Genomic DNA, 24,563 nt, shown 5'->3' with positions numbered 1-24,563 from the left:
GCCTGTCACCTGCGAGGCTCAAATCAACCGCTCGATGCTGGCACCGAATTCGAACTGCTGGAGATTCACTTGCCAATTGTTACCAGGGGTTACAAAACGACTTGGCCTTGAATGGCTTCTTTGCTGAACCACACATAGGAGCAACAGGATTACTATTTCAACAACCACCGACTTGAACCGCTGGAGTGTCACTCCTCACCCCTTTCCGGTGGTTACAGCCTGACTCGACCGGCCGACCTTGAAGAGATCCTGGTGAGCGGCCCGACCTGCACTGCTGAAAGCCACCTTTGAGATGCACAGAGCTTCTGCATTTGAACCTGCTCGACTCCCGCTTGCCGCTGGGACACCCACGATCCAATGAACCCGAACTGAGGTTTGATGTTGTTGAACCGCCTAAAAACCAAAACGAGGTGCTATTGACAAGAAACTGCCCCCATGGTCCATTTAGGCCCTAGAGATGGCTGAAGTCACTTTTGCACCTTTTTTTCACCAAACACCCAAAGACATATCCTTTGTGGTTCATAATTTACCTATCACCCCTGTACTCATACTCTGAGTGCTACATTCTTCTGTCCGTTGCATCTTCTCTGTTCTTTCCACAGTGGTGGGTTTTGTACAGCGTTTTCTAGATGGTCCTATTGCAGATGGTGTGTATGATTTAAAGTATGTGTGTGTATATATTTCACGTTACCACAAAAGGCGAAGGAACTATATCTCTTGACTGTGCCTGTTTTACCTTTATGATTGTGTTGGCTTTTGGTTTGTAGAAGTGTGAGAGCTGAATGGGCGTTTTCGACCCTACGTATCCCTGTAATCCTGCAGAGCAGAATCCAATGTCACAAGGTTTTCATCAGTCTTGAGCAGGCCCTCATCGGACCTGGATCTTGATTATTAGCGAAGGAACACACTGAGTTTCGAGGCAGGATGTTGAGGGTGAAACTTCATGCTTTCTAGCTGTGGTTAGCGACCTGGGGCGGGACAGCGACTAATCAGAACTCGGGGAATGCAGGCATTATCTGCAGGACAAGCCCATGTTCCCCTCATTCACGCTTCTCAGGTGCCACCTCTCCACTCCCTGCCCCATGTCTTTGAGTCGACTCTCCTGCCAGTCACTCCACACTGTTCCTCTGTATCATGTGCTCCTTTCTTTTCTTCCTCCTCCTACTCTTGCCTCCACGGCTTCCAGCACCCACAGTGTTGTGCGACAGAGCCCTGGCGCTGCACACCTCGCCTCACTCCCAGCACCAAGGAGGCTGTGCAGAATGCATGGTGTGGTGCACACGTGTTGCCACCCTCACTTTTGTTTTCCCTCATCTTTGCACATGCAACAGGTGCTAATCACGACAATGGCAGCATGGCTGGGCTGTACTATGTGCTAACAGCCTGCCGCCTGTATAAAATGCCTTAGCTCCTCTCAAGGCATTGCCTAGGGACGGTGGGCTATTATTCGCATGGTACAGCCCTTGCCTGATGCGATTATTGCTCAGTTTAAGCTTCCCCCCCCGGCCCATTGTTCACAATGGCTCGCCAACATTCCAATGCTATGTGTTCACATGTTTTGCTTTCAATCTGCAGTTTCCTCTGCCACAACTCACTCACAATGCACTATTTCTAAAGGTGCAGAGCAGTGGTCTACACATGTGCAGCAATGCACGAACTCTGAATTTAAATCCAGCAAGTCCCTGTGATATTGCTGTCGTAGGGGCAGATTCACAAAGAGCTGTCAATCATAACAGAGTTACTCTTCACATGCTCCTGGGACAGATTGTTGGATTCACACGGAAGTTACAAGGAGTAACTCTAACGTGCTCTTGAATGAGAAGAATAAGTCCAGGAGTAAGTTAAAACTACTACTGGGGTTGGGTGCGGCTGCTATACGCGCAGCCAATGGCCGGATTCTGGTCAATGGCCACAGGTCCTGCCAGTTTTCCTTGCAGAGGGGTACCCACCAGGGGTTCCCACTGTTGCCCCTGTTGTTCCCCATGGCTATAGAGCCACTGGCACAATTCTTTAGAGCAGAGGTGCCCAGTACACGGGTGCCGCGAGGCCCGAGCACCCCCTAGGAAAGGATATTTTTGTGAAAGTCCATATACTTATAATGGGGCGTGTTTTATTTATTTATTTATTTATTTATTTTAGCGGTCGCTACCCCCTCTTTCCCCGTGGGAAAACCAAAAGTCTATGCCCCTGCGTTAGAGCTGACCAATCTATCCGAGGGTTCACATGGCCTAGTGGGGGAGAGGACAAAATATCCTTTTAGGTGGGTGATCTCCTTTTGTACCTGCGGGATTCGGCACGTTCGTACCCGAGAACGATTGAAATACTGGAAGAGTTCCAATGGTATTGTGGGCCAAAAGATTAACTGGGAGAAATCTGTCACTATACAGGCCAAGGGGGGGGCGAACGCCATATCAAGGGGCTGCCCCCTTAAGTTGGCAGAGGAGGGCTTCTAATCAAATATCTAGGAATACCGATGCAACAGGATTTCGGGACCTCCCTCAAACACAATCTCGACCCAATAGTTAACAGACCACAGGAGTACGCCAGACACAGGGCCACACTACCAGTGGCCCTATTGGGAAAAGTAAACTTAGTGAAGATGTTAGCACTTCCTCGATTGCTATAAGTGTTGCAGAACAACTTTGGGCGGCTTCCAAACAAACAGCATGACGTCATTAACACATTGATTAGAGGCGTGATATGGGGGAATAAGACCCCCCGCATAGAGTTGCACACACTAACCAGTTCAGTATGGGACAGAGTGGTGAGGCTGCCTGACATAGACATTACTATTGGGCAGCCCAGCTGATAGTTGCGAATGAATGGTTGTTCTGGGGCAGGCAACTCCCCCTCAAGAGGCTAGAACTGGATGCAATGAAGGATGCAGACCCACTGCAAGTGCTGTATGGGAGCACAGGTTGGATGCAATTACCCCCAGCAGGTCAAAGGGTAATACACGTTAGGCAGGAGGTCACAAAAGTGATGGGATGGAAAGGGAGAATCACAAGATTTCAGCTTCTATGGGATAACCCAGCACTGCGGGAGATCAAGAAATTGGGAGGCAAACCACAGTGGGTCAGGGTGGGGGTAGTAAGAGAAGGGGATGTGATTGAACAAAACACCATGCTCCCCTTCTAGAGTCTGAGGGGCAAATTGATCTGGGTCAGAGGGAGGCATACATGTATGCACGCCGAACACATGCAGTAGTGGCCCAGTTCTGGAGGAATCTTGACTTCCCAGAACATAGCCCCCTAAAGGCTACGAAGGCGATACAAAAAAATAGGGGATATCAGTATTGTATCAGGCCATCAACAACCCCGTTAACAAAGCTGAAAGAAAAATGGGATGGGGACCTAGGTACCCTTGAGAGTGAAGAATGGCTGGAGGCTATGGAAATAAATGTCATCTCGCATGTGGCTGATCTAATATAACATTTTCCATAGGGTGTACTGCTCCAGAGATCGGCTACATAAGATGGGCAGAGCCGAGACACCGACGTGTCTCAAGTGTGGAGTTTCAGAGGGAACCTTCTATGGGTAGTATAGCTCAGTGGCAACTCGCTCGTCTTGAAAGCAAGTCGATGTAGAGCAACACAGGTTCGAATCCCGGTCCTGCTTTAAAACCTCTTCAGTATTAAGCGTGTTATAAATAAACAATAACATTACAAAAATGATAAATCACATGCTATGGAATTGTAGGCTGATCTCGGCCCTGTGGGAGACGGTCCTTGGTAAATTGGCTAGAGTCATGGGCAGAACGGTTCCCAAGGATCCCAAAATGCTGCTTCTACACACCAGCAGGGAGTATGAAGGAAGTAGGTTTGGAAAGCAAACTGATAGCAATTGCTGCAATGGTGGTTAAAAGGGATTTGCCAGTCAGGAGGCATGCCAACAGTGGCGATCTGGGAGGTGGTAATGGAGAACTGCCGCAGCATGGAAAAGATAACATACTGCAGTAGTGGAAAAATATGGGGGAAGTGGGAGGGCCGCGCGCGCAGTGAAGGGGTTTGTCCTCATCATGGGGACTTTATGAACCAATGGGGACAAAACAGAGACCGGGAGAGGGGCTGGAGTAGGGTGGACGGGACAAGGAGGACACTGGGAATCCACATCATGTAAGGTTCAGCTTGTATGCATGCATTTTATAAGCGGTTTTTACTCGACGCCATAAAAAATCGACTACTGGGAACTTCTTTTAGAATCGAGTAGCCTCCACCCAAGAGTAACTGTTATTCTTAGTAATTTATTTGTGAATCACCCGTGTCAGATTATGTCTTGTATTTTGTCATATTTTCCTATATTGCCATGCACACACTTGGATACTAAAAATGTCAGTTGAAATCCTAAATGTTTTATGCATGCTTTATAATTTCTCAGCTTTCTGCCAATCGGTTAAATTATGAAGAACAGTTCTGAAGGCTATAGTGAGAGTGTTGTCATCAAAATAATGTATTTGCACAGAGTGTCTTGTATAAACCCGAAATGTGATTTTGTTGACTCCATGCAAGGGGAGGTAAGTGTTTGTCAAATTGTTAAGAATGCCAACCTTCACGTTTTGATGTAATTCTTATTTGCTCTGCCTTTTCCTTTTTTTGGCACAGTATCCCCCCGCCACCCTTGAAAGGAGTGGGCCTGTACTTCACTGTTATACATGCAATGTATGCATGCCTGGTCTAAATCGCTGGCTTGATCTCTTTTCAGAGGATGTCTTCCCATGCAAGGACTGTGGCATATGGTACCGAAGCGAGCGGAATCTTCAGGCCCACCTCATGTACTACTGTGCAAGTCGGCAGAACTCGAGGTCCCCGTCTGTGGAGGAGAAGCCAAAGGACAGTTACCCCAACGAGCGGATCTGCCCCTTCCCCCAGTGCAAGAAGAGCTGCCCCAGCGCCAGCTCTTTGGAGATCCACATGCGCAGCCATAGCGGTAAGGTTGGTCGTCGTTCTGCTGCTTTCCAATGCTGAGTCGTCGCAGATCAATTTTAGTGGAGCCCAAAACCTTCCGAAAAGTGTTCTTTTTGGGCATTTGTGCTGCGGGGAGATTGTACGTGGGCGATGTTGGAAGCCGTTGCACATTTAGCTACCTGGTCCTGGTCGCACTGTGTCAGTGCGTTGTTTCGTCGCTCAGCCCTGCCAGTGTGATGCAGCACGCACTGTGGTTTGATGCATTATCATCAGTAGAGATGGACATTCTTCATGTAATACTGTGTAACGCAGTGTTGGCAATGCATAGCATTTGCAAATTCCTTGGTGTCTTGACGTGGATGGTTAATTAAGCTGAGTGGTGGGATTGTCCTCAGGGAAGATTTCCCAAGGAGAGAGCAGCTGTGCTACTTTCTCAGCAGCTCCTAGTATGATCCATGTCCTAGGCTCAGGGCTCGGTCACTTTCGATGTTTTCTGTGCCGCTTGCGTGTCGGTGTGGGTATGTTGGAACAGTGCACTAGAGAAAGGAGAATGAATACCCTCACTGCAAACCTGCGCACCAAACCAACACAAACAAACGGGGACTATAGGGGAGAGCTCTGGGTGGAACTATAGGTCTTCCTAAGAGGGACACCTACAAAACATGGGGTAACGCAGCCCTAGTTCAAAATACGTCCCTCAGCTGTTTCATCAATTTAAAACTTCACTAGCACATATCACTACTACAGTGTATACTCCAACAGTGCTATAAAAAGTATACAGAAATCAGCCAATTTTTCAGCACAGGTGCTTTTAATTTTTAACATCAAAAAATCATGAGCAAGTCATCAACCAGTTGTACAAAAGGAGCGAAATTAGAAACGCAAAAATATCAAGGAAAGGGCACTGGTAAGTGTTGACCGATACCACCATTTGTATCTCAACCATTTAACCAACAATTCAGTCAATCCAAACACAAATCTAGACATCTATAGCAAGTGAATCACAGCAGCTATGTCTCATTTTAGACATATATTTTTACGGCGTCCATATTCAAATAAACAAATGTCATATTAATTGCTCTCTGAAACAGTATTTTTGAAGATTACGTTATAAGAGAGCGAAAACAGAATAAGGAAAAAGGAAACGGAGGCCTACTAGTTAAGGCGAAATACCCTTATCAGTCTTTCAGTTTCTGTCTAATTAATAATACTGGTCATATTAATTTGTCAAACTCGCTCTGTGTGTGCTCAGTGGGGAGATGATGATTGCAGCATCCAATCGCCCTGGAAATTAGGAATGCACGAACCACACGAGCGATTTGTTTTGAGGAAAAAAGAATGTCGGTTTGCAACTATTAGTTTGTTTTTTAATTGTGTTTAAATCAAGCACTAAATAGCATTTGGCGATCACATCGTGCTCTTTATTTAATGTGGATTTCAGTTGTCATGGATTCGCCCAGCGCGGAAACCCTGGTCTGGTTGCCTGGAAGTTCTTGTGGCTTGTTAGGAGATGTTTTATGGGGTGTCTCTTGTCCTCTGGGGTCTCTCTTGGGGAATTACCTGCATAATCCAGCCTTTTCATTCTTATCCAACATTGCTGCAGTTTCCTCCACCTCTTAAAATGGCAGCAGGGTAATCATGTTGAATCCAATTCTGGCCATACCTCTGCTCACATAACCTTTGCTCTGGAAAGTTTGAAATTCCCAGATTGTCCGTTTTTCAACCCAAACACATATCTGGACTGTAGTCCAGATTCTATGAACTGGTGGGCCCAGTGGGTGGGAGGGACAGCAACAATGAAGCATCCATGCAGTGAAAATAGAATGTGTATTGTTCCCTTCTTCGGATTAGAGTGACATTTATTTATCAATTATGTTTGAATATCTGTTATGTAGTATTTTATATTATATTTCGTTCCTCTCCAGCATTCGATCTTTCATGGATTCACATGCTTTGAACATTCCTCCTTGGTAACATTTCATTATAGCTTATGATAGAGCTTTGAAGCTCACTTTAGTAGCCTATACATGTCCTTTTGGATGCATTCTGCCCCAGCCAACGGTACGTTGAGTGACCAGCCCCACCCAGGAAGCCATCTTCAGATTCTAACCGCACATCATGCTGAGGAGTCCCTTTCTCTCCTGGAGAAAAAATGACCCAACCTAACATATTTCTACAAAACCTGGAAATATCACTTCACAACTTCATAATAACCACCAGATAAGGGCTTTTAACTTTCAGATATGGAAGAAAAACAGAAAACTCTTTTCAAAGCATGCCAGTCATGTGGAATTAAAAATGTCCATGATTAATGACCTTGGTTTTCTTTTAGAACAAGTTTTGACCCTGACAGCAGGATGGATGAGCACATGATTTTTCCTCCTTAACTTCTCCTGGGGCCTTACCCCCTCCCGTGCTTTCGCTCACAATGTGTAGACCTAAAATCCAGTATTCATTTTCATCCAGGCTCAGCTAGTATGAACTGGCTCCCAAATATGTGTAATCCAGCTGCTTGTCTCCTAGCGAGGAGTGCAGCCAGAAGGAATGCATTTCTTCTTCCTCGGTGGCTTAGCCCTGATCTCCAGTAGCTACACAAATGGCATTCCGCCATTTTAAGGTGTAACTAAAACATCACCTCTACACTCGGTCTAAATATACGTGTTGGTGCCTTCGCTGGTTGGCTGAGCCAACTGATCCAGAACTTTTGGAGGTGGGGTGGTCTGTTTGCTCTTCAAAAAGGGATTTAGTGGCCAGTGTTTTTGCACAACCTTTGACTTCTTTGCCACTACCTGCCACCTGTCCTTTTATGAAGCTCCTACCTTAGACCTGTTGGGAGGAGTCTTTTGCCTAGCACCACAAAGGGCAAAATAGCACCCCGAGAAGCTTTAATGTGTAGAGTGAGGCAAGGGTTGTCGATAGGCAGAGAAGGATTGCATTGTAACCTAGAGTGGTCTGACTACGGTGATGGATGAGTTTCATGATCACCCAGACATCTCAAGATGTGGACAGCCACTGCTACGCAAATTGTCTTTAAAAGGCAAGTAACATAGAAGCATCCGAATACAATCAAAAGTGCTTTATTTCCTGATTCTAGCGCATTAAAAGCACTAATGCCCTTGCGTTTCAGCTTTTATTCTCAAACCGTGTAAAAATGACAGTCTTGGGCCCCAAGCCGCTATTGAGAAGTAGTTCAAGCAAAAGTTATTTATTTATCTGTTGAACCTGTTGTATCACTCTGTATCCGAGCTATAAAGAAACGTTAGATTTTGCAAGAGACTGGGCTGGGGCAATCAATTATGAGCAACTTACCCTGACTTGTGCTCCGTAACAGGTTGGTTTTCAGGATGCCCTGTTGGATTCATCAACCCAAGAAATGTGAGCAATGGATGCCAAAATGAATTAAAAAATAAATGGGGCAAAGACCCTTATTAATAAAATACAAGGATACGTTTGGAAGCAAACCACTGCCATTTTAGGGAAAACAAACTATGCTCTGAAAATTAAACTTTGAAAATTCTCCTTCCTAACCAAACCGACCTCTGGTAAATTAGTGGTAGGACAACTCTGCCTTGATTCGAAACACCTTTTAAATTAGGCAATAAAATGCCTCAAAGCTGACTCACAATTGGCACGTAATGCTTTAGAAAACCCTGTTAACATAGCATATGTAGAGAAGGAATAGAGAAATTGAGGACCGGCTATAACCCTTGCACCTTTTCTTCTTTTAGGTGAGAGACCATTTGTCTGCTTGATCTGCTTGTCTGCGTTCACCACGAAGGCCAACTGTGAGAGGCACCTGAAAGTTCACACAGACCCTCTGAATGGTGAGTACCAGCTTTAATCACATGCCCTAGAGGTTGGGGGGTTGGGGCAGCAACAATGAAGCATCCATGCAGTGAAAATAGGATGCTCCTTCTTCCCTTCTTCGGATTAGAAGAGTGATATTTATTTATCGATTCTGTTTGATTATCTGTTATGTAGCATTTTTGTATGTCGTACTTCCCCAGCATTGGATCTTTCATGGATTTACATGCTTTGAATGGCTGCCTCCAAACCCGAGTCCGGGTCCAGTCTGACTGAATGGGGACTTACCGGGTCATTCCGACCATTCAGTAAACCATTCCCCATTCCCATTTGAGCCCCCATAGGGCCTAATGGGAATGGGGAAGGCGCTAATAACGGGCCCGCAAATTGCGGGCCCGTTATTAGCTCCAAGGTCCCTGCTGGGACCCGCTAAGGGACCTCGGAATAGGGCGGTAAGGGTTTACCGGCACCGGCATCAGTACCGGTGCCCGTAAACCCTTACCGCCCAACTTGTAATGACCCCCCCATGTCTTTTTGGGTGCATTCTGTTCTAACCCCGCCAATAGGACGTTGACTGACAAGCCCCACCCAGGAGGCCGTCTTCAGATTCTAACTGCACATCGTGCTGAAGAGCCCTCAAGGCTTTCTTTCATGGAGAACAAAAGGCCAGAAACCAACATATTTCTTCAAAACTTGGAAATATCTCTTCACAACTTGATAAAAAACAACCAATAAGTGCTTCCAACTTTCAAATATGGAAGAAAAAAATGGAAAGCTCTTTTCAAAGCATGTCAGTCATATGGAATTAAAAATGTATATGAGGGAGATAAGCATTCTGAATGCATATACTGTCTATATCCAAATCGCATCCAGGAGGATTCTTAAATGTGTGCCACTTTTAGCACAAACATCCCCAAGGATAGAAAAAGGAGACTAGCCATTTAGCCGAATGAGGCCAGGTAACCCCTTCAGAGGCTGAATCCTCTAAGTGTGGTGGAGGACAAATCAGGCAGCCCAAAAACCCATAAAAGGGCCAAGTTAGAGGAGAGAATGTCCTCTTCTTCTGTAACCTTTAAAAGGAAAAAGGAAGGAAAAATTGAAAAATCTGTCCACCTCGCCAACGAGAGACCCGCTGAGGACGAAATCTATGACAGAATTCACAGTAGGCGCTTTGTCAACGAGCACAACAGTCCCTGCCGTTGCCCGAAAACCACAGTTGACGGCACCATGATCGTCCATGACACATTCATCGTTGAGGGCTGTTAAAGCATCGTTGTCCGTTTCGTCATCTTCGACCAATAAGCCATTGTCGACGGAAAAACAAGCAAAATCATCATCAATGACAACATTGTCTACACATCAGTCGATGACAAGGATGCCCTGAAAGGCCTTGTTTGGCAGCGTCAGCTGCTTCCCCGACCATGGTATGATTCACGGAAAGCCACACAACGTCAACAGCAGCATTGATGGTACATGGAAAATCGCCAACACCATTCCTGTGCATGCCGTCAACGCAGGGAGGGGAGCGAACAAGGAAATTAGGGCATCCACAGGAACGCCGAAAATATCAAAAATCAGGAAAATTTGACAAATTACGACGTAAACAAAGGTCTCAAGACAAACACATACCAAAAAGAAAGGAAAAAGAGCCAATAGGAGACTCTGCACCTGTACAACAAGATCTGGTAGTCCTTAAAATACCTGTCCGGCCCCGGCACTAGCCCAATGTCATGGACTACCAGGCCATAATAGCAGGAAGAGGGGAATCATATTCACCTCAACCACCAGAGGGAGACACTAATCACCCTTTAGTGTCCAAAGGCCCAGCCCTTTCTCCAATCTTGTCATTTCTTCCAGACCAGATACTGGAGCACCATAATGATTCAGAATTTGAACAGTGGTAATCACCCCAGTCATCTGAGGGAGACCATTATTCGCTAGGGGACTAAATGGTGGAACCAAGATTACAGGTGTTGCCGGAACCTACACCGGCAGTCCTGACCACCTCTTCAAAGTCAACAGAGCCTTTACTCACCCCACAGTCGCTGTTATCAATACAGGTTTTATCTACTCTCCAGTCTGTGCTTCAACAACTTGATACTAGACTACCAGTGAACCAACCACACCCACAGGCATCCTTTGACACACGAGGCCCTTCGGGGGAACCCCGCAGGTCTGACAAAAGAGCGATGGACCAGGCCAATAAACCAAGAGGTAATACACCCGCCAGGCTTACAACCTCAATGCAAAGGTCGCCCATCAAGCCTATTATGATGCACACACGACTGCACAGGACCAACAGCCCCACTAGAAAACAAGGGGCTACAGTCAGAAAGAAGGATAACTCCAATCCTTTACCACGGACATGGAGGTAGACAACGGGGCCACTGACACCTCTACTTCAAAATCAGCACAGCTAGATAACTGGGAGGACACAGATTTGGGTCTAAACCAAGACTCTGAAGAACAGTTGCATCAGTCTGCACCTGATGACATCACATCAGTCCACAATACTGTCCAAAAGGCTTGTGAAGAATTTGGCCTAATACCATTTGTGTAGAAAAAAGATTTTCTTGTTCGATTTAATGCATAAGTGCAGAAAGGCGGTAATGTCAACTCCCATTCTAGTCCCTGTGTGGGAAGATGGGCTGTTGCTCATGAAGAAACCCTTCTCGGAACCGGCATTAAAAGGCAGCCTAGAGAAGAAATTTAAAGTGCAATAGGTATCCCTAAAATGCCTTGCATACCAATTGGCGGACAGGAAGCTCCAAAAAATCTTCAACAAGTGGGGAATGCCGACCATCGATTTGTTTGCGCCATCGCAGAACAAGAAATGCCTGCTGTTTGTGAGCAGATATACCCACCCTCGATCGCTTGGCGGCACGTTTGCAGTGTCATGGCAAGGAATATTCGCCTGTGCATTCTCTCCAGCGCCAGTCATATTCAAGGTCCTACAAATGATTGCGACATACAATTGCATGGTCATTCTCATAGTGTCAAAATGGGCAAGACAACCGTGGTTCCCAGAGCTTCTTCACCTATCCCAGGACTGTCAAGTCCATTTAGGTCAAGACCCCGACTTACAGACTATGTGCAACCAGCAGGTGCGACACCACAACACAGGGGTGGTCAACTTAAAGGCCTGGCTCCTGACTTAAACGAGTTCAGACAAGGCCGTCTCAAGAAGGAATGCAGAAATAGCCTAAAGGCCACCAGGGCGGAGTCCACAAACAAGTAATATGTATGGAATCGTTTTTGCACTTGGTGTTCTCAGTAACAATTGGATCAGTTAGGTGTGGAAACTCACCAAATCCTACCATACCTATTACAATTAGCAAAAGATGGTTTATCTCATTCGTCCATCAAAATGCATTGAGCTGCAATTTCAATGAACACCAGAAACAAGGAGAAGCTCCTATTTTCAGAGCTTGCATTGTGAAACAATTAATGAGGGGTCTATTCTGTACCTATCCCCCTCAAAAGAAAACAACACCTGAGTGGAGCTTAAACACTGTGCTGTCGGCCCTATTGAAACGTCTGTTCCAACCTATGGAGACTGCAAGTTTGTGTCCTGGAAAACTGCATTTCAGACGGGTGTCAGAAATACACGCTATCGGTTAAACCTCCATTTCTATGTTTTCAAAAGAACAAGGTCATCTTAAAGACAAACCTTACGTTCCTTCCCAAGGTGTTGTTCAACTTCCACCTGCAGACGGAAGTAACCCTACCAGGGTTTTCTTCGCATATCCGTCCACACCAGCTGAACAAGCTCTGCATTCACAAGACCTTCAAAGAGTCCTGACGTTCTACATAGACAGAACCAAAGACTTTTGACGAATGTCTCAACTATTTGTAGCTTTCGACCCACTAACTAAGGCCAGATGATTTCAAAGCAAGGTATTGCCAGAAGGGTTTCCACGGCGCACACCCAGGCCAAGCGACCATGACAAGGACCCGTTCATGCTCATTCCACTAGAGCAGTGAGGTCTTCGTCAGCACTATAGGCCAGGGTTCCCCTGTTGGACATATGCTGTGCGATAACATGGGCAGTTCCATCTTCGTCAAGCATTACTGCATGAAGGGACACAGGAGAGGCTGAAGCAAGAGTCGGAAAGCTGTCCTATAAGGCTTATTTCAATAAGGTATGCCTTCTCCCTTTACACCTCCTATGACAAAATGTGCTGTGGTAATATCTTCAAAGCATGTGAATTCATGAAAGATCCAATGCTGGAGGAGGAGTATGTTGCTTACCTGTAACTCCTGATCTCTAGCATTGGTATCTTTTATGGATGCCCATGCGCCCACCCACCACCCTCAAGGGAGCAAGGCTAGATTACACCAACTCTCATACCGCTGGGGTTAGAATCTGAAGATGGCCTCCTGGATTGGGCTTGTCACTCGAGGTCCCATTGGCTTCTGCCAATGCACCTAAAAGGAAATGGATAGGCTACTAAAGTGAGCTTTAAAGGTTCTATTATAAGCTGTAAAAAAAAGGTTAGAGGATTCCCAGCCTGTCTGCAGAGAATATTAAAAGGATGTGAATCCATGATAGATACCAATGCTGGAGAACAGGAGTTACAGGTAAGCAACATGCTTAAACCTGTCGATTGTATGTTATTTAACATGTATTATATTAATGATTAGTCTAGGAATATACTAAAATATTGCATTTGTATAAGAAGTGTGTATATATATTTATTTGTTTTAATCTGTTTGACTGTGTTTTAACATTATTTCTAATGATATTTTATTTATAATACATTTGTTTATAACACCTTCCAAATGTTGTGTGTGTGTGTGTGTGTGTGTGTGTGTGTGTGTGTGTGTGTGTGTGTACGTACACATCATAGGTATTATACACTGAATAATATTGTTCAATCTGCAAAATCTTGTATATTATTGTTGTATTGGATATTTCACTACTATGAATTCATGGATGATATATATTGGGTTACTTTCAAAATAATATACGGTATATATCTATTTTAATATTATTAACATACAGAAAATAAATTGCTAGAGTTTTGAGAATGGTAGAAGCCCCAGCAGTGATAAGGTTTTGGGTCATTCTTTAAAGCCATTGCCAAAGCGGCTGGTGAGGCAGAAAGGTGGTGAATGTGTCATAAATGCATGCCGCCTGCCATCGAAAACCCTGCGCTGAGTTGCCCTCCCCTACCCGACTGCAATAAGATGAGGCACACGTGTTTACTGAGATGTCCAAGCAGCCAATTGGCGTGCGCTACTCTGGTTTACTTCTCCTTTTAGCAGCAATTGGTCACTCGTCTGACTGGACACAGGTCTGCACATCCTTCAGTGAAATCAGTGTTTGGTACCAGTGTTCTGGTAGTGCCTCAGAGCAAATCAATTGAATAATGGCCACAGTGGCAAATCCACACTCAAAAAAATGCAAAAATAAATGGGGCGAAGATCCTTCTTTGTAAAAGACGAGCATAAGTATGGAAGCAAACCACTGCTATTTATCCTTTATGGAGAAGATGTTTTCTTTTAACAGTAATGCTTAAAAATGTGGCATGCCCATCTTCAATGAACAGACTGTAGAAGCTATAGGAAGCCATCCAACATAACGTCAATGATAAATATATTGACTCCAGAGAAATGCTTTACCAAGTGTACAACAAAACATGTACAGCCCCGATGCGGTGTCCAGTCAATTGGTCGACAGCAAACTGGTCGACTGCAATTTGGTCGACACCATTTGGTCGAATGCCAAATGGTCGAATTTTTTTTTTTTTTTTATATATGTGTTTTGTGGGTTTTCGTGTGGGGAAAAAAAAAAAAAGAAAAAAAGGGGGTTGCGGGGGTACCCTCCCCAAAAAAAAAAAAATTCGACCATTTGGCATTCGACCAAATGGTGTCGACCAGTTGTCCTGTCGACCAAATGTTTTCGACCAATTGACTGGTAACCCCCCGATGCACCATACAGCCCTTGCCCGCAACTTAGGTTTTCAGCGTGGGTTCAGTAACCAGGCGGGGTTCCTAACCCCTTAAATCTACAGAACCATTTCTAGAACTCGGCGTCTTGAAAGAATGGAAGAGATGACCGCCTATGGGCGGTTGTAATTTACTTTAGAATGTGCAAATTCTATCAGGGGAACAAGATGTCAGTGGTTCTAGGCTGGCTAAAGTACGCATTTCTTTCCGGTGAAATTCGATTTTCCTCAGATGTTTACAGAGATGAGATGTCAGTCAGTCAGTTTATTCCGATCAATTAATCCATCAAACACATAAAAATATGCAAAAACACATTACATGACAACATTTCCATGTCTTCTTGCTTATAAAATACGGTGTCCGTGTCTAAAAAGGACATTTTTAAAACACAGTTCCAAAATACAGGTAGCTCATAAAATCCAATACATATTCAATCAGTTTGAGTGCATATTGAATAGGCCGAGGCCCTGATTCATGGATTATTTGCGCTGAAAAAAACTGGATTTGTGCGCCATTCTGCCCGCAAATCCCCGTTTAACAAATGGGGATTTGTGGGCCGAATGGTGCACAAATCCCGTTTTTTCGTCGCAAATAATCCATGAATCAGTCAGCATGTGCTATAAGCATTCATAAAAATTCTGAAGAGAATAGGGAGAACAACCGAATACAACCATTTCGCAACAACCAGCACTGATTCGATAGGTTAAGATTATCTTGGATTATGGCCAGTCTTTTCGGTGCTATTGGCTCAAGATCCCCTTTCTTTGAAACTTGACTCTTTTCAGAAAGGATAATAATGCCCACGCTGTCAATAGCGACTCTGCAGCTAAGAGAAACAGCACTGCCGGCCTATAGGAATGAATATTGGCTGACCTAAGGACCGGCAATAGGGTTGACCATCTAATGATGTTATATTCGGGGCAGAACAATAGGAGATGATTCAGGTCTTCTGTCTGCCCCGCACGCTGGGCATCCTGATATATCTGGGTACCCAATCCATTTGCTGTTGTTCCCCTGAACTGTAGACAATCAAATCTGGCACGCGTGATCAGCCAGCGAACCCCAGAGGAGATAGGGCTGGATCTCCTTCACCTTGCTGATCACTGCGTGTACCCTATCTGAGTTGGTGGCAAACTCCATGAAATCCCTTTTCTCCATTATTGCCTGGCCCAAGATGATTTTATAGGATCTAATTTGGCCTATGGTCAGCAGATTGTCAGGAGGGGAAAGAACCTGGATGTTACTATGTGATGAAACTTCATCAATGTAGACCAGCTGCAGGATTTTTCTCCAGTTTCTCCTGGTTATCAATGACTTAATAATAAAATGACAAAGCTTAGCATGTTAATTCGCCCAAAGGCGAAGCCAGAAGATTGAAGGCGCCAGCCCCAGTGAGCTCAAAGGGGCAGCATGTAACTTACTGACGGTCACTGGTGTCCGCTCTCCACACCGCTCCACCATGAAACACCAGTAACCACTTCCTCCACCACTTCTCCTCCACTCAGCACTGGATTAAATGCTCCTTCTCCAGTGACCATAGGCAGCAAGGACAGAGTAGCAGCCCACAAGTAACTGCTTCCTGCACCACTTCTCCTCCACGCTGCGATCAGGAATGGATTAAATGCTCCTCCTCCAGTGACCATAGGCAGCAAGGACAGACTGGCAGCCCACAAGTAACTGCTTCCTGCACCACTTCTCCTCCGCGCCGCGATCAGGACTGGATTAAATACTCCTCCTCCAGTGACCATAGGCAGGAAGTACATGAGAGGCTCATATTAATGGTATCCCCGCTTTCTCGCACTCCCAACACCCGGCTTCCTGTCAAATGTGTTCCATGGCCCCTCTATACTCTTACGGCAAATATGGCATCTAAAAGGTAGCCCCTTCCACCAGCAGCACATGTTTTGCTTACTTGAATGTTGCCGTAAGTTACTTTTAAAAATCTGGTATAAAGTAAAGGCTGATTTTCGACATCTTTGTTTTCTTGTGACTTTTGGGAGTTAAAGCAGAAGTTTTCCTGGTGCCCTCTTCCAGGAGGAGATTTTTCTTGTACCTCTGCCTCATGACCCCCCACCCCCCAGTGCTCCAGGTAAAATTCTTAGGGCCTCATTACACGGTAGGCAGTAAGGGTTTACCGGTACCGGTATTTTACCGGTACCGGTAAATCCTTACCGCCTTACTACGAGGTCCCTTTGCGGGTTGGGGAATTTAACGCCTGCTTTTTGCAGGCGTTAAAAACCAACCCGCAAAGGGACCCAGGGAGCTAATTACGGTACCGCAGTTTGCGGTACCGTAATTGGCGCCTTCCCCATTCCCATTATGCCCTATGGGGCAAAAATGGGAATGGGGAAGGGCAATGGTGGAAGGGGGAATTTCCGCCCCACCAACTTTGGAATGGGGCGGAAATTCCCCTTTCCACCAAGGCGGTGCCGGTATTTTACCGGCATGAACCATGGCGCTATTAGCGCCATGGTTCTCTGCCATCCGTTTAATGAGGCCCTAAACCTTTTGCTCTGCAAAATATTGCAGGAAAATGAAACTGGAGTAAAAAGACAATACCAATATGACCTAGGCAAATGTCCATTGCCGCAAACAGTATCTGTTCCCAACCTAAACTGTTCTCCAACGAGAGAGCAGGCTATTGTGGCCCTCAAATGAACCATTGCGACCTGAGAACCATGATTTTCAGTGAATCTCCAATGAAGAAAATGGAGGGTAGCACCTCTCAAAGCTGAACAGGTGCTCAGCAGGGAACCGGGGAATTTGTGTGCTGTTTACCATTTTGAAATCCAAAATAATTCTTTAAACTAGATAGTGTGTATATCATTATGGAGAACCTCAACCTTAAAAATACATCTACTCTCTCGTTCCTGGTACTGAAACATGTGTAATGTTCCAGATAGCAGTTACACATCTTCTGTCGCCATGGCTTAAGATGGTGGCAGGCACGATGCTCTCAATACTTCCTCAGGCTTTAGCAAATGCGTAAAAGGGATGGATTATGGAGAGTGCTGCCAGGTGTCTGCCTAAGTCAATCAGAGGAGGATTTGCAATCCAGGTTAGCCTTTAGCATCTAATTATTTTCCTAGAAAGGACCTTTACAATCTTTAGGTACAATTCTGAGGATGGCTTTAGGGAGAAAAAAAGGATTGTTTTAAAATATATTTTAACAGAGCGTTCAATTTCACTATTGTGACAAGGCCAATACCATGACCTTGTCAAGTGGGAGGATACCCAACGAGGAAGCCAATTCCTGGTTTCCCCCAACTGTGCTAAGCAGGCACTTGTCGTCCACCGCCTACCTCTCTCGGTTGCGCTAGAGATTACTATCCAACAAAGACCTGCAGAAGAAACGGAAGCTTCCTAGTGGTGACCGCCGTGGTGGAACCGTGCCCAGCTCAAACCTACATAGCCCCGTCGTGCAGCACAAGGCCGATCGGGCTGCGAAAAAGAAGAGCTGAAGGAGAGTGAGCAAGCGAAAGAACGTGGCACAGCACCATAGACAGTCAAATAGTATTAACAGACTTTGGCAAATATGCCATCGGCTACAACCGAGAGGGGCCAACCTTCCCCACATAGACATGCCTGCAGGACAGCCTCTCTAAACCTGTAGGCCACTCATAAGAGCTGCCAGTTCCCCAATCCACCATGGAGAAGCAACAGACCCGAGTGGAGGAAGCGGGCAGAGCTTTAACCCTTTTGGATAAGTCACACATACACATCCGGTGGAAGAAAGAAAAGACTAGATTGGCTAGGGAGACATGAACAAAGAGTGGAAGGCGGGTGATTGACTATCTTAGCGGGAGGGCGAGTGTATTGGTGGGGGAGAGGGAGAGGGAGGCTTTAGTGGGGATGTGGAGTGAAATAGCAGGAGCACAGGTAATATTAAAAGACTGAGTCAAGAGCTAGGAGGAGTGAAGCATTGCAGGGACAGAGCATTGGTGGGTGGAGAAGGAAGCAGGGCGTCAGAGTGAAAATAGATGGGCACAGGCGTGGAAGAGCATGAGTGGCCAGGTCACGTTCAACTGAATAAGCGCAAGGTGCAATCCCACATCCTTTTAGAGCACTAACCTTTGACAAGAGTATGACAGCTAATAAGTCCCGCAGGGTACATACAGCCGGCGCTTAGGGAGTCATTTCTAGCCAATGACAGTTATTAGACAGTAGGGAATTACTGTTCGGTATAATTTACCTGGGATTATGTATGCCTGGGCTAGGGAGGGACACCATGGGACATGAGAGAGAGACAGTCACAGGGCCCACAAAGGAAAGTATAACAAGCCTTGAACCTTCCCAAAGGCTCAGAGTGGTTTTTTTTGTTGGCCCATCTGTGACGCAATATTGGGCCATTTTAGCTTTTTTAGGTGTCTGTTGTGTGTGGATCCAGGCCCAAAGAGCAGAGAAGTGTTAATAGCTTGTCTTGTGGTTACGAATACTGAGCCACTGTCCGATCCTGGATCAATGATCTTTGTGTGCTCCACTTACATGGTTTTAAAATGAAAGATCAAAATCCAATTTGGCACAAGTTTAGGCACTGTATAGATAACATTAGCACCCAGAGCCGGGGTTGGGGGGGGGGGGGGGGGTGGAGGGTTCAGCGAATCCAGTTGCGCCGATTGCTGGTTGAAACCACTGATCTCAGCTTGCATTCCACTGAACCAGCATGCTGCCTTCCCTGCATGGACCCCCATCTTCTCCCCACCCTCCTTTCCATTTTATTTTTCTATATTACCAACCCCTATCCCCAGCCTGACTTACCCGATTGTGGCGGCGGCAAGGCATACCGCCACTGCTGCTTTTCTCCATCTCCCCTAGCCGGCAGCAACGGAAATGGAAGAGGGGTTCCGTAAGGAGCCCCGCCTTCCCTCTCTGTGGTGGCCATCTTGGAACTGTCATTTCTATGAATGAACAGGAAGCTGCAAGGCATCCCATTAATTCCTAGAAAAGACCCTGCAATCAGAACTCTGGGTTACCGTTTTGGTAACATGGGTGCTAATGCCGCTAGTAACCCATTCCACAGGCTGCACGGGGGAGAGGGTGGGGGGGGTAATGTCTGGTAACCTCGTTAAACTCCCATGCCTCGCTCTGGCTGCTGGGCCGTTACCCTCTGGTGTAGCCCGTGGAACAGGTCACTAACATTATATTAGCAAGCAAGCATAAGTCGCTTATGAAGGGCCCATGCTTGCAGTGTTCATGCCCCCAACTAGTCCCTCTTAATATATGCTTTACACACTGAAATAGGGAAAATATCAATTGGCGGTACAGTGTTTTTGACAAATCAAATATTGTCCTCTGTACCCACACCAGTAGTGCCACACTTTCACTTGTTCATGCATGCTTGTCGGCAGTCACACAGCTGGGGAAGTTATGTACTCATAGTTCTTGTTGTTGTGATTGTAGGAACTTGCCACGGCTGTGGATTTACCTCCACCACCAGAGACATCTTGTACAGTCACTTGGTAACCAATCACATGGTCTGCCAGCCGGGTTCAAAGAGCGAGGTGTATTCCCCTGCAACAGGGCTCCCCTCGGCCAAGCCGTTGACTCCAGGTAAATATTTTGCCGCCCTTTCTAGGGCAGTGCTTTCCCTTCTTTCCCTTTTTTTAACCCCTGTTTTTAAAACCTGCAATGACCGGATAGTTAAACCGTTTTGTTTCTCTTGTGTGGTTAGTTGTTGCCCAAAATAAGCCAAAAAAAGGACAGGGTCACTCTATCTTGTGGTGGACTCTGCCACAGGTCCAAAACAAACTTCAAGACCCTTTAGGGACTCAGTTCATGGGTTGTGTTTGAGCCAAAATTATTGCAGGAAAATAATCAGCTGCTTGGTTTAAAATCCTTACTTATTAAACCACACTGTTCAGCATATAATTATCAGCACTTTATACAGTAGAAATATATTAATTATCAATTCACCAAAAACAATCTTTTCATATAAAAAACACACACAATGGGCCTCATTACAACTTTGCCGGTCCGGTAACAATGGTGCCGGTAAACTGACCTGGCGGGCGGAACGGCACCCGCGAGCGGACCAGATGCACCGGCACCATTCACGAATGGTGCCGGAGCATCCATCCTCCCCATTCCCATTGATCCCTATGGGGCTCAAATGGGAATGGGGAGTAATTATTGTACCGGGTCCGCTGGGGCTGCAATGCCCCGCTACATCCCCATTGCGGGTGCCGGTAAAAAAACCTGCTGGTAATTACCGGCACAGCTACCACCGTAGTCGTAATGAGGGCCAATGTAAAATGTTTTCTGTGTCAGCTTGTATAGAACCAATTATTCAGTTATATTGCACTTGCCCTATTAGAAACTTCATTTAACCTTTGCATCCAACCAATCATTCATTAACCAATTCATCACTCAATCATGACATACATCTGACATGTTTCATTCCATACATTTCATTTAAAAAATACATGGAAATTGTTCAGGGAACACGTGGACGCAATCATTAAGCGAGCTCCAATCTGGCTCGCATTTGAAAAAATACTAATCACACACTTTGTATTGCAGGGTCAATAGAAAATCTTCTTAGTCCTTAAAGTACTAGACCTGCTGTCGCATCCTAATGTAATTTCTCAACAGCCACCTGTAAAATTGACTAAGTTCCAATTAACTACTATGCATTCTCAATATGCCCCACAACACATGTCAAAGTGACTCTGATGTGAGCTGCATCGTGTATAGTCTTAAATGCATATAGACGCAATACAGGTATGCGTTCCTCAAAGGCGTAACGGTGAGTCAACCAAGTCTCAAAAAACTCTGACTACTTCTAAGGTACCAGCACTGTGGAAGCGAGAAAAAAAGCAATTTTCCAAATAGCTAGTGTCTGGGTTCACACATTCATTCTATAAAAGCATGGCCATAAGGACAAAAACCTACTAAGTGACAGGTTGTTAATTCACAGAACAGGATTTCCACGTTCTCATTCCTACAGCTTCAACATCAGAAACACCAGGCTGTTACTTGTTAGTATTTCAAAAAAGGTAGCAGGCACTCCTCTCCAGAAAGAACATGGCTTGATAACATGTTCTGAGATGAGAGTTTGCAGCACATGCTTTTTTCTCACTTTACCTTTCACAGACGGGAAATATCCATTAGCATATCAGTCTTTGTCCCAGCCACATGGGCAGTCCAGCACCGAAATGCTGTGGCAATTCCTCTCTGGTCAAGAGCACCAACAGCAACCCCATACACGTGTTTCAGCCTTGTTGGGCCTCATCAGTGAGGTGAAGCTGTGCCTCTTTGAGCACAGTGAGCAGGGAGTCCACGTCTGGTTGCCCCCAGGTAACTCAGGGTGACCAACCCCAAGTTCCTTGCACATACCTGTTAGTGTGTAATTATCATCCCTAGCCAGTATCACAAGCGTTCATTTTTGCCAGACGCTCCATTCATTACAGCACTTACCTCAGCGTCTTCCTTCAGCACGAGTCTACTTGCCTATCAGATGCCCACGCTTCTCAGAAAATCTCATGACTTCCCCATTGGCTGGTCTGCCTCTGGAAATATACAGACCGTCCGCTCCAACCCTGGCGGTAAAACCAGTAGTTGTACCCACACTGTATGGCTGCATAAAATCCAATTGATAAATGTTGACTTAAGGGCATGTTTTAGCTCTGAGTGATTGTCCGCTATGTCATGCACTCAACGACCATGGCTCACACAGGCCAGGCACAAACAACACTAGTGTTCCGAGAGATTGCAAGGCTCGGTTATGCTCAATGTCGCAAACTAACATGGATAGCTCTCAATCTTTACAGAAACAATTGACTGAGACCTTCATTAATTTAGTCTGCTCTCTCACATTTGCCCAATCTCCCATTTCACACAATTTTAGAGGCTGGCAGATGTGAATTGTTGGGTCATCCATAGATCAAAAAGAGAAAAGACTGCTGCCATTTGCTATTACCATGTTGGGTCATCCAAACAGGGTCGAAACACGATACCAACATTCAGCAGCTCTTGTAAATTAGCTCAGGGTGTAGTTTCTTGTGGGTCTTATAGGAATAGTTAACATGCTATGGATTGCATGTTGTAATCTGGTCATGTTTAGTGCACTTCTGCCATTTATCTAGCGTCTCTGTCAATGGCCCTCTAAGAAAATAGAAATGATGGAGTTTTTGGTGGGGTAGAAGGAGTGCCGGATGCAAAACCTTAGGTGTTGACGAGTGCAGGCCAGACGTATCTGAGTCTTGAGTGCTCATGTGGTTCTGTGTGCTTTGGTGGTCGCGCATTGCTAAGTGCTAGACAACAGCTTTAATTGACCACCTGCAGAGGTCAAATGAGGGCATCTCTGCGGCAGATGTAGGGACTCAACATTGCAGATAGGAAGGTTGGTTTGTTGAAACTCGTAGGAATATATCTTCACAATGAGTATAGCTGTGGAGACAACACAATAGTCAAGAATTACTCCAGCCTTTCCTCACTAACTGTATCACCCACCTGTAACCTTTCGTACCCCCTCTCTCTAGGACCTTCCAAGTGCATTCTTTATGGGCTAGCCTTCTAATTGTAACCAAACGATTGTGCCCGTTAACTGTCTCTCCTTTTTGTACAGTACTCCATTGCGCCACAGCTAAATCTTTGTGCCATATAAAACCCAGCATGCACACACGGCACAACACCCATACCGGTGCAGATCAGATTCGTCGAGAGCAGCTGTAAGACTTTATCAGTGAGTCATCCCAGACAACGTACACTCTAATTTATCTCCATCCACACAGATCTTATTCTTGCATTGAGGGCAATGGTACCTTGGTAGTCTCTCAATCAGTCCAGTGTATTCCCCCTCCAACCTTCTCAGAAATCTCTTGCTCTGTAAATTCCTGCATCCATATCTCACCTCTTTTAATATCCTACATAAGGAGTTGGTAGATAAGAAATTCCACTGAAATATAGATTCCCCGCAGATATATATTAAATGCTTCCCATACCATGGCAACCCGTTTGTTAAAGTTAAGGTTGGATTAAACAACTGTTTAACATGTTGGTCTGGCAGAATTTTGATCTACAAGCTGTAACAAAGCCATTGCCTACAACCACCAAGCATTCAGAGATTCTCCAAGTCTGAACTATATAGATCCAATATAAATGTTGTGATGAAGCTCCAGGATTGGATTAGGTGGGGCTGGAAAGACTATGGGGACTGGGTCCCATCACCAGCTATGTGATACAGGGCTCCAAGGAGATGCATGACGGCTCCTCCCGGCTCCCCTGCCCATCTATGATCTGTGCTGCGAATTCTGCCCTTTTGACTCTTCCCTATTGACCCATCCCATACCACCTTTAAAGGTAAACTTAATAAGCCGCAGATTACTAAACATCCATTCCATCTGAATGTCAAGCAGAACTCCACGGATTCGTTTGCCATATGCAGCATGAACAAGAGAAGCCAGAAGTGGCAGCGGGGCTCACCAGAGACTTGCCAAATGCAGTCCCACTGCCATAAATCAGCAAGTTTCTGGTCTAAGTCAGTCAGACCTGGGGTAAGTGCTGAGAGATGCCACTCTCCTCGGTCAATTGACCAAGTGCAGTAACGATGAGGCAAGTGCAAGGCCCGGAGGCAAGTGCGAGAGGACTGGCGAGGATGCCAGGGAACTGTGAGAAGACTGAAGCAAGCCACCAGGAGAAGGGAGTCATTCTCTTGTGCAAGAACTTTACTTTTGTTATAAACGTTTGGTTTAAGTGTTGGGGTGCATTGCTAGGTTTCTCAGAGCGGATCGAGAAGATATATTTGGACAGACATTCTGATGGGTCATTAATGTTTCCTAGGTTGAGGCAGGGCAAGCATCTTAGAAGTAGGGATAGATATGTTATTTCTTTCATAATAATGGCGTGTAGCCCCAAACATGACCCCTCCTTGGCAGTCTGCTTCTGAACCTTCACACCAGCCATT

The 24,563-nt window shown here is 45.6% G+C and overlaps 1 protein-coding gene across 2 annotated transcripts in view; it reads left to right on the top strand.

Moving 5' to 3' along the window:
* ZFPM1 (zinc finger protein, FOG family member 1) overlaps positions 1-24,563 on the top strand; it is a 438,530-nt gene that overhangs the window by 386,748 nt on the left and 27,219 nt on the right. The window contains exons 7-9 of one of the 2 annotated variants that reach the window (XM_069636091.1): positions 4,701-4,925; positions 8,632-8,727; positions 20,060-20,209. In XM_069636091.1, coding sequence (XP_069492192.1) covers positions 4,701-4,925; positions 8,632-8,727; positions 20,060-20,209 — 471 coding nt within the window. The remainder of the gene's footprint in view (positions 1-4,700; positions 4,926-8,631; positions 8,728-20,059; positions 20,210-24,563) is intronic. The other variant, XM_069636098.1, reaches the window with a different exon arrangement.

Source organism: Ambystoma mexicanum, chromosome 1q (assembly GCF_040938575.1).
Source record: "Ambystoma mexicanum isolate Mex_15411 chromosome 1q, UKY_AmexF1_1, whole genome shotgun sequence".
Taxonomy (NCBI): domain Eukaryota; kingdom Metazoa; phylum Chordata; class Amphibia; order Caudata; family Ambystomatidae; genus Ambystoma; species Ambystoma mexicanum.
Note: the sequence above shows the minus strand (reverse complement) of the source record. Positions and strands in the feature narration are given on the sequence as shown.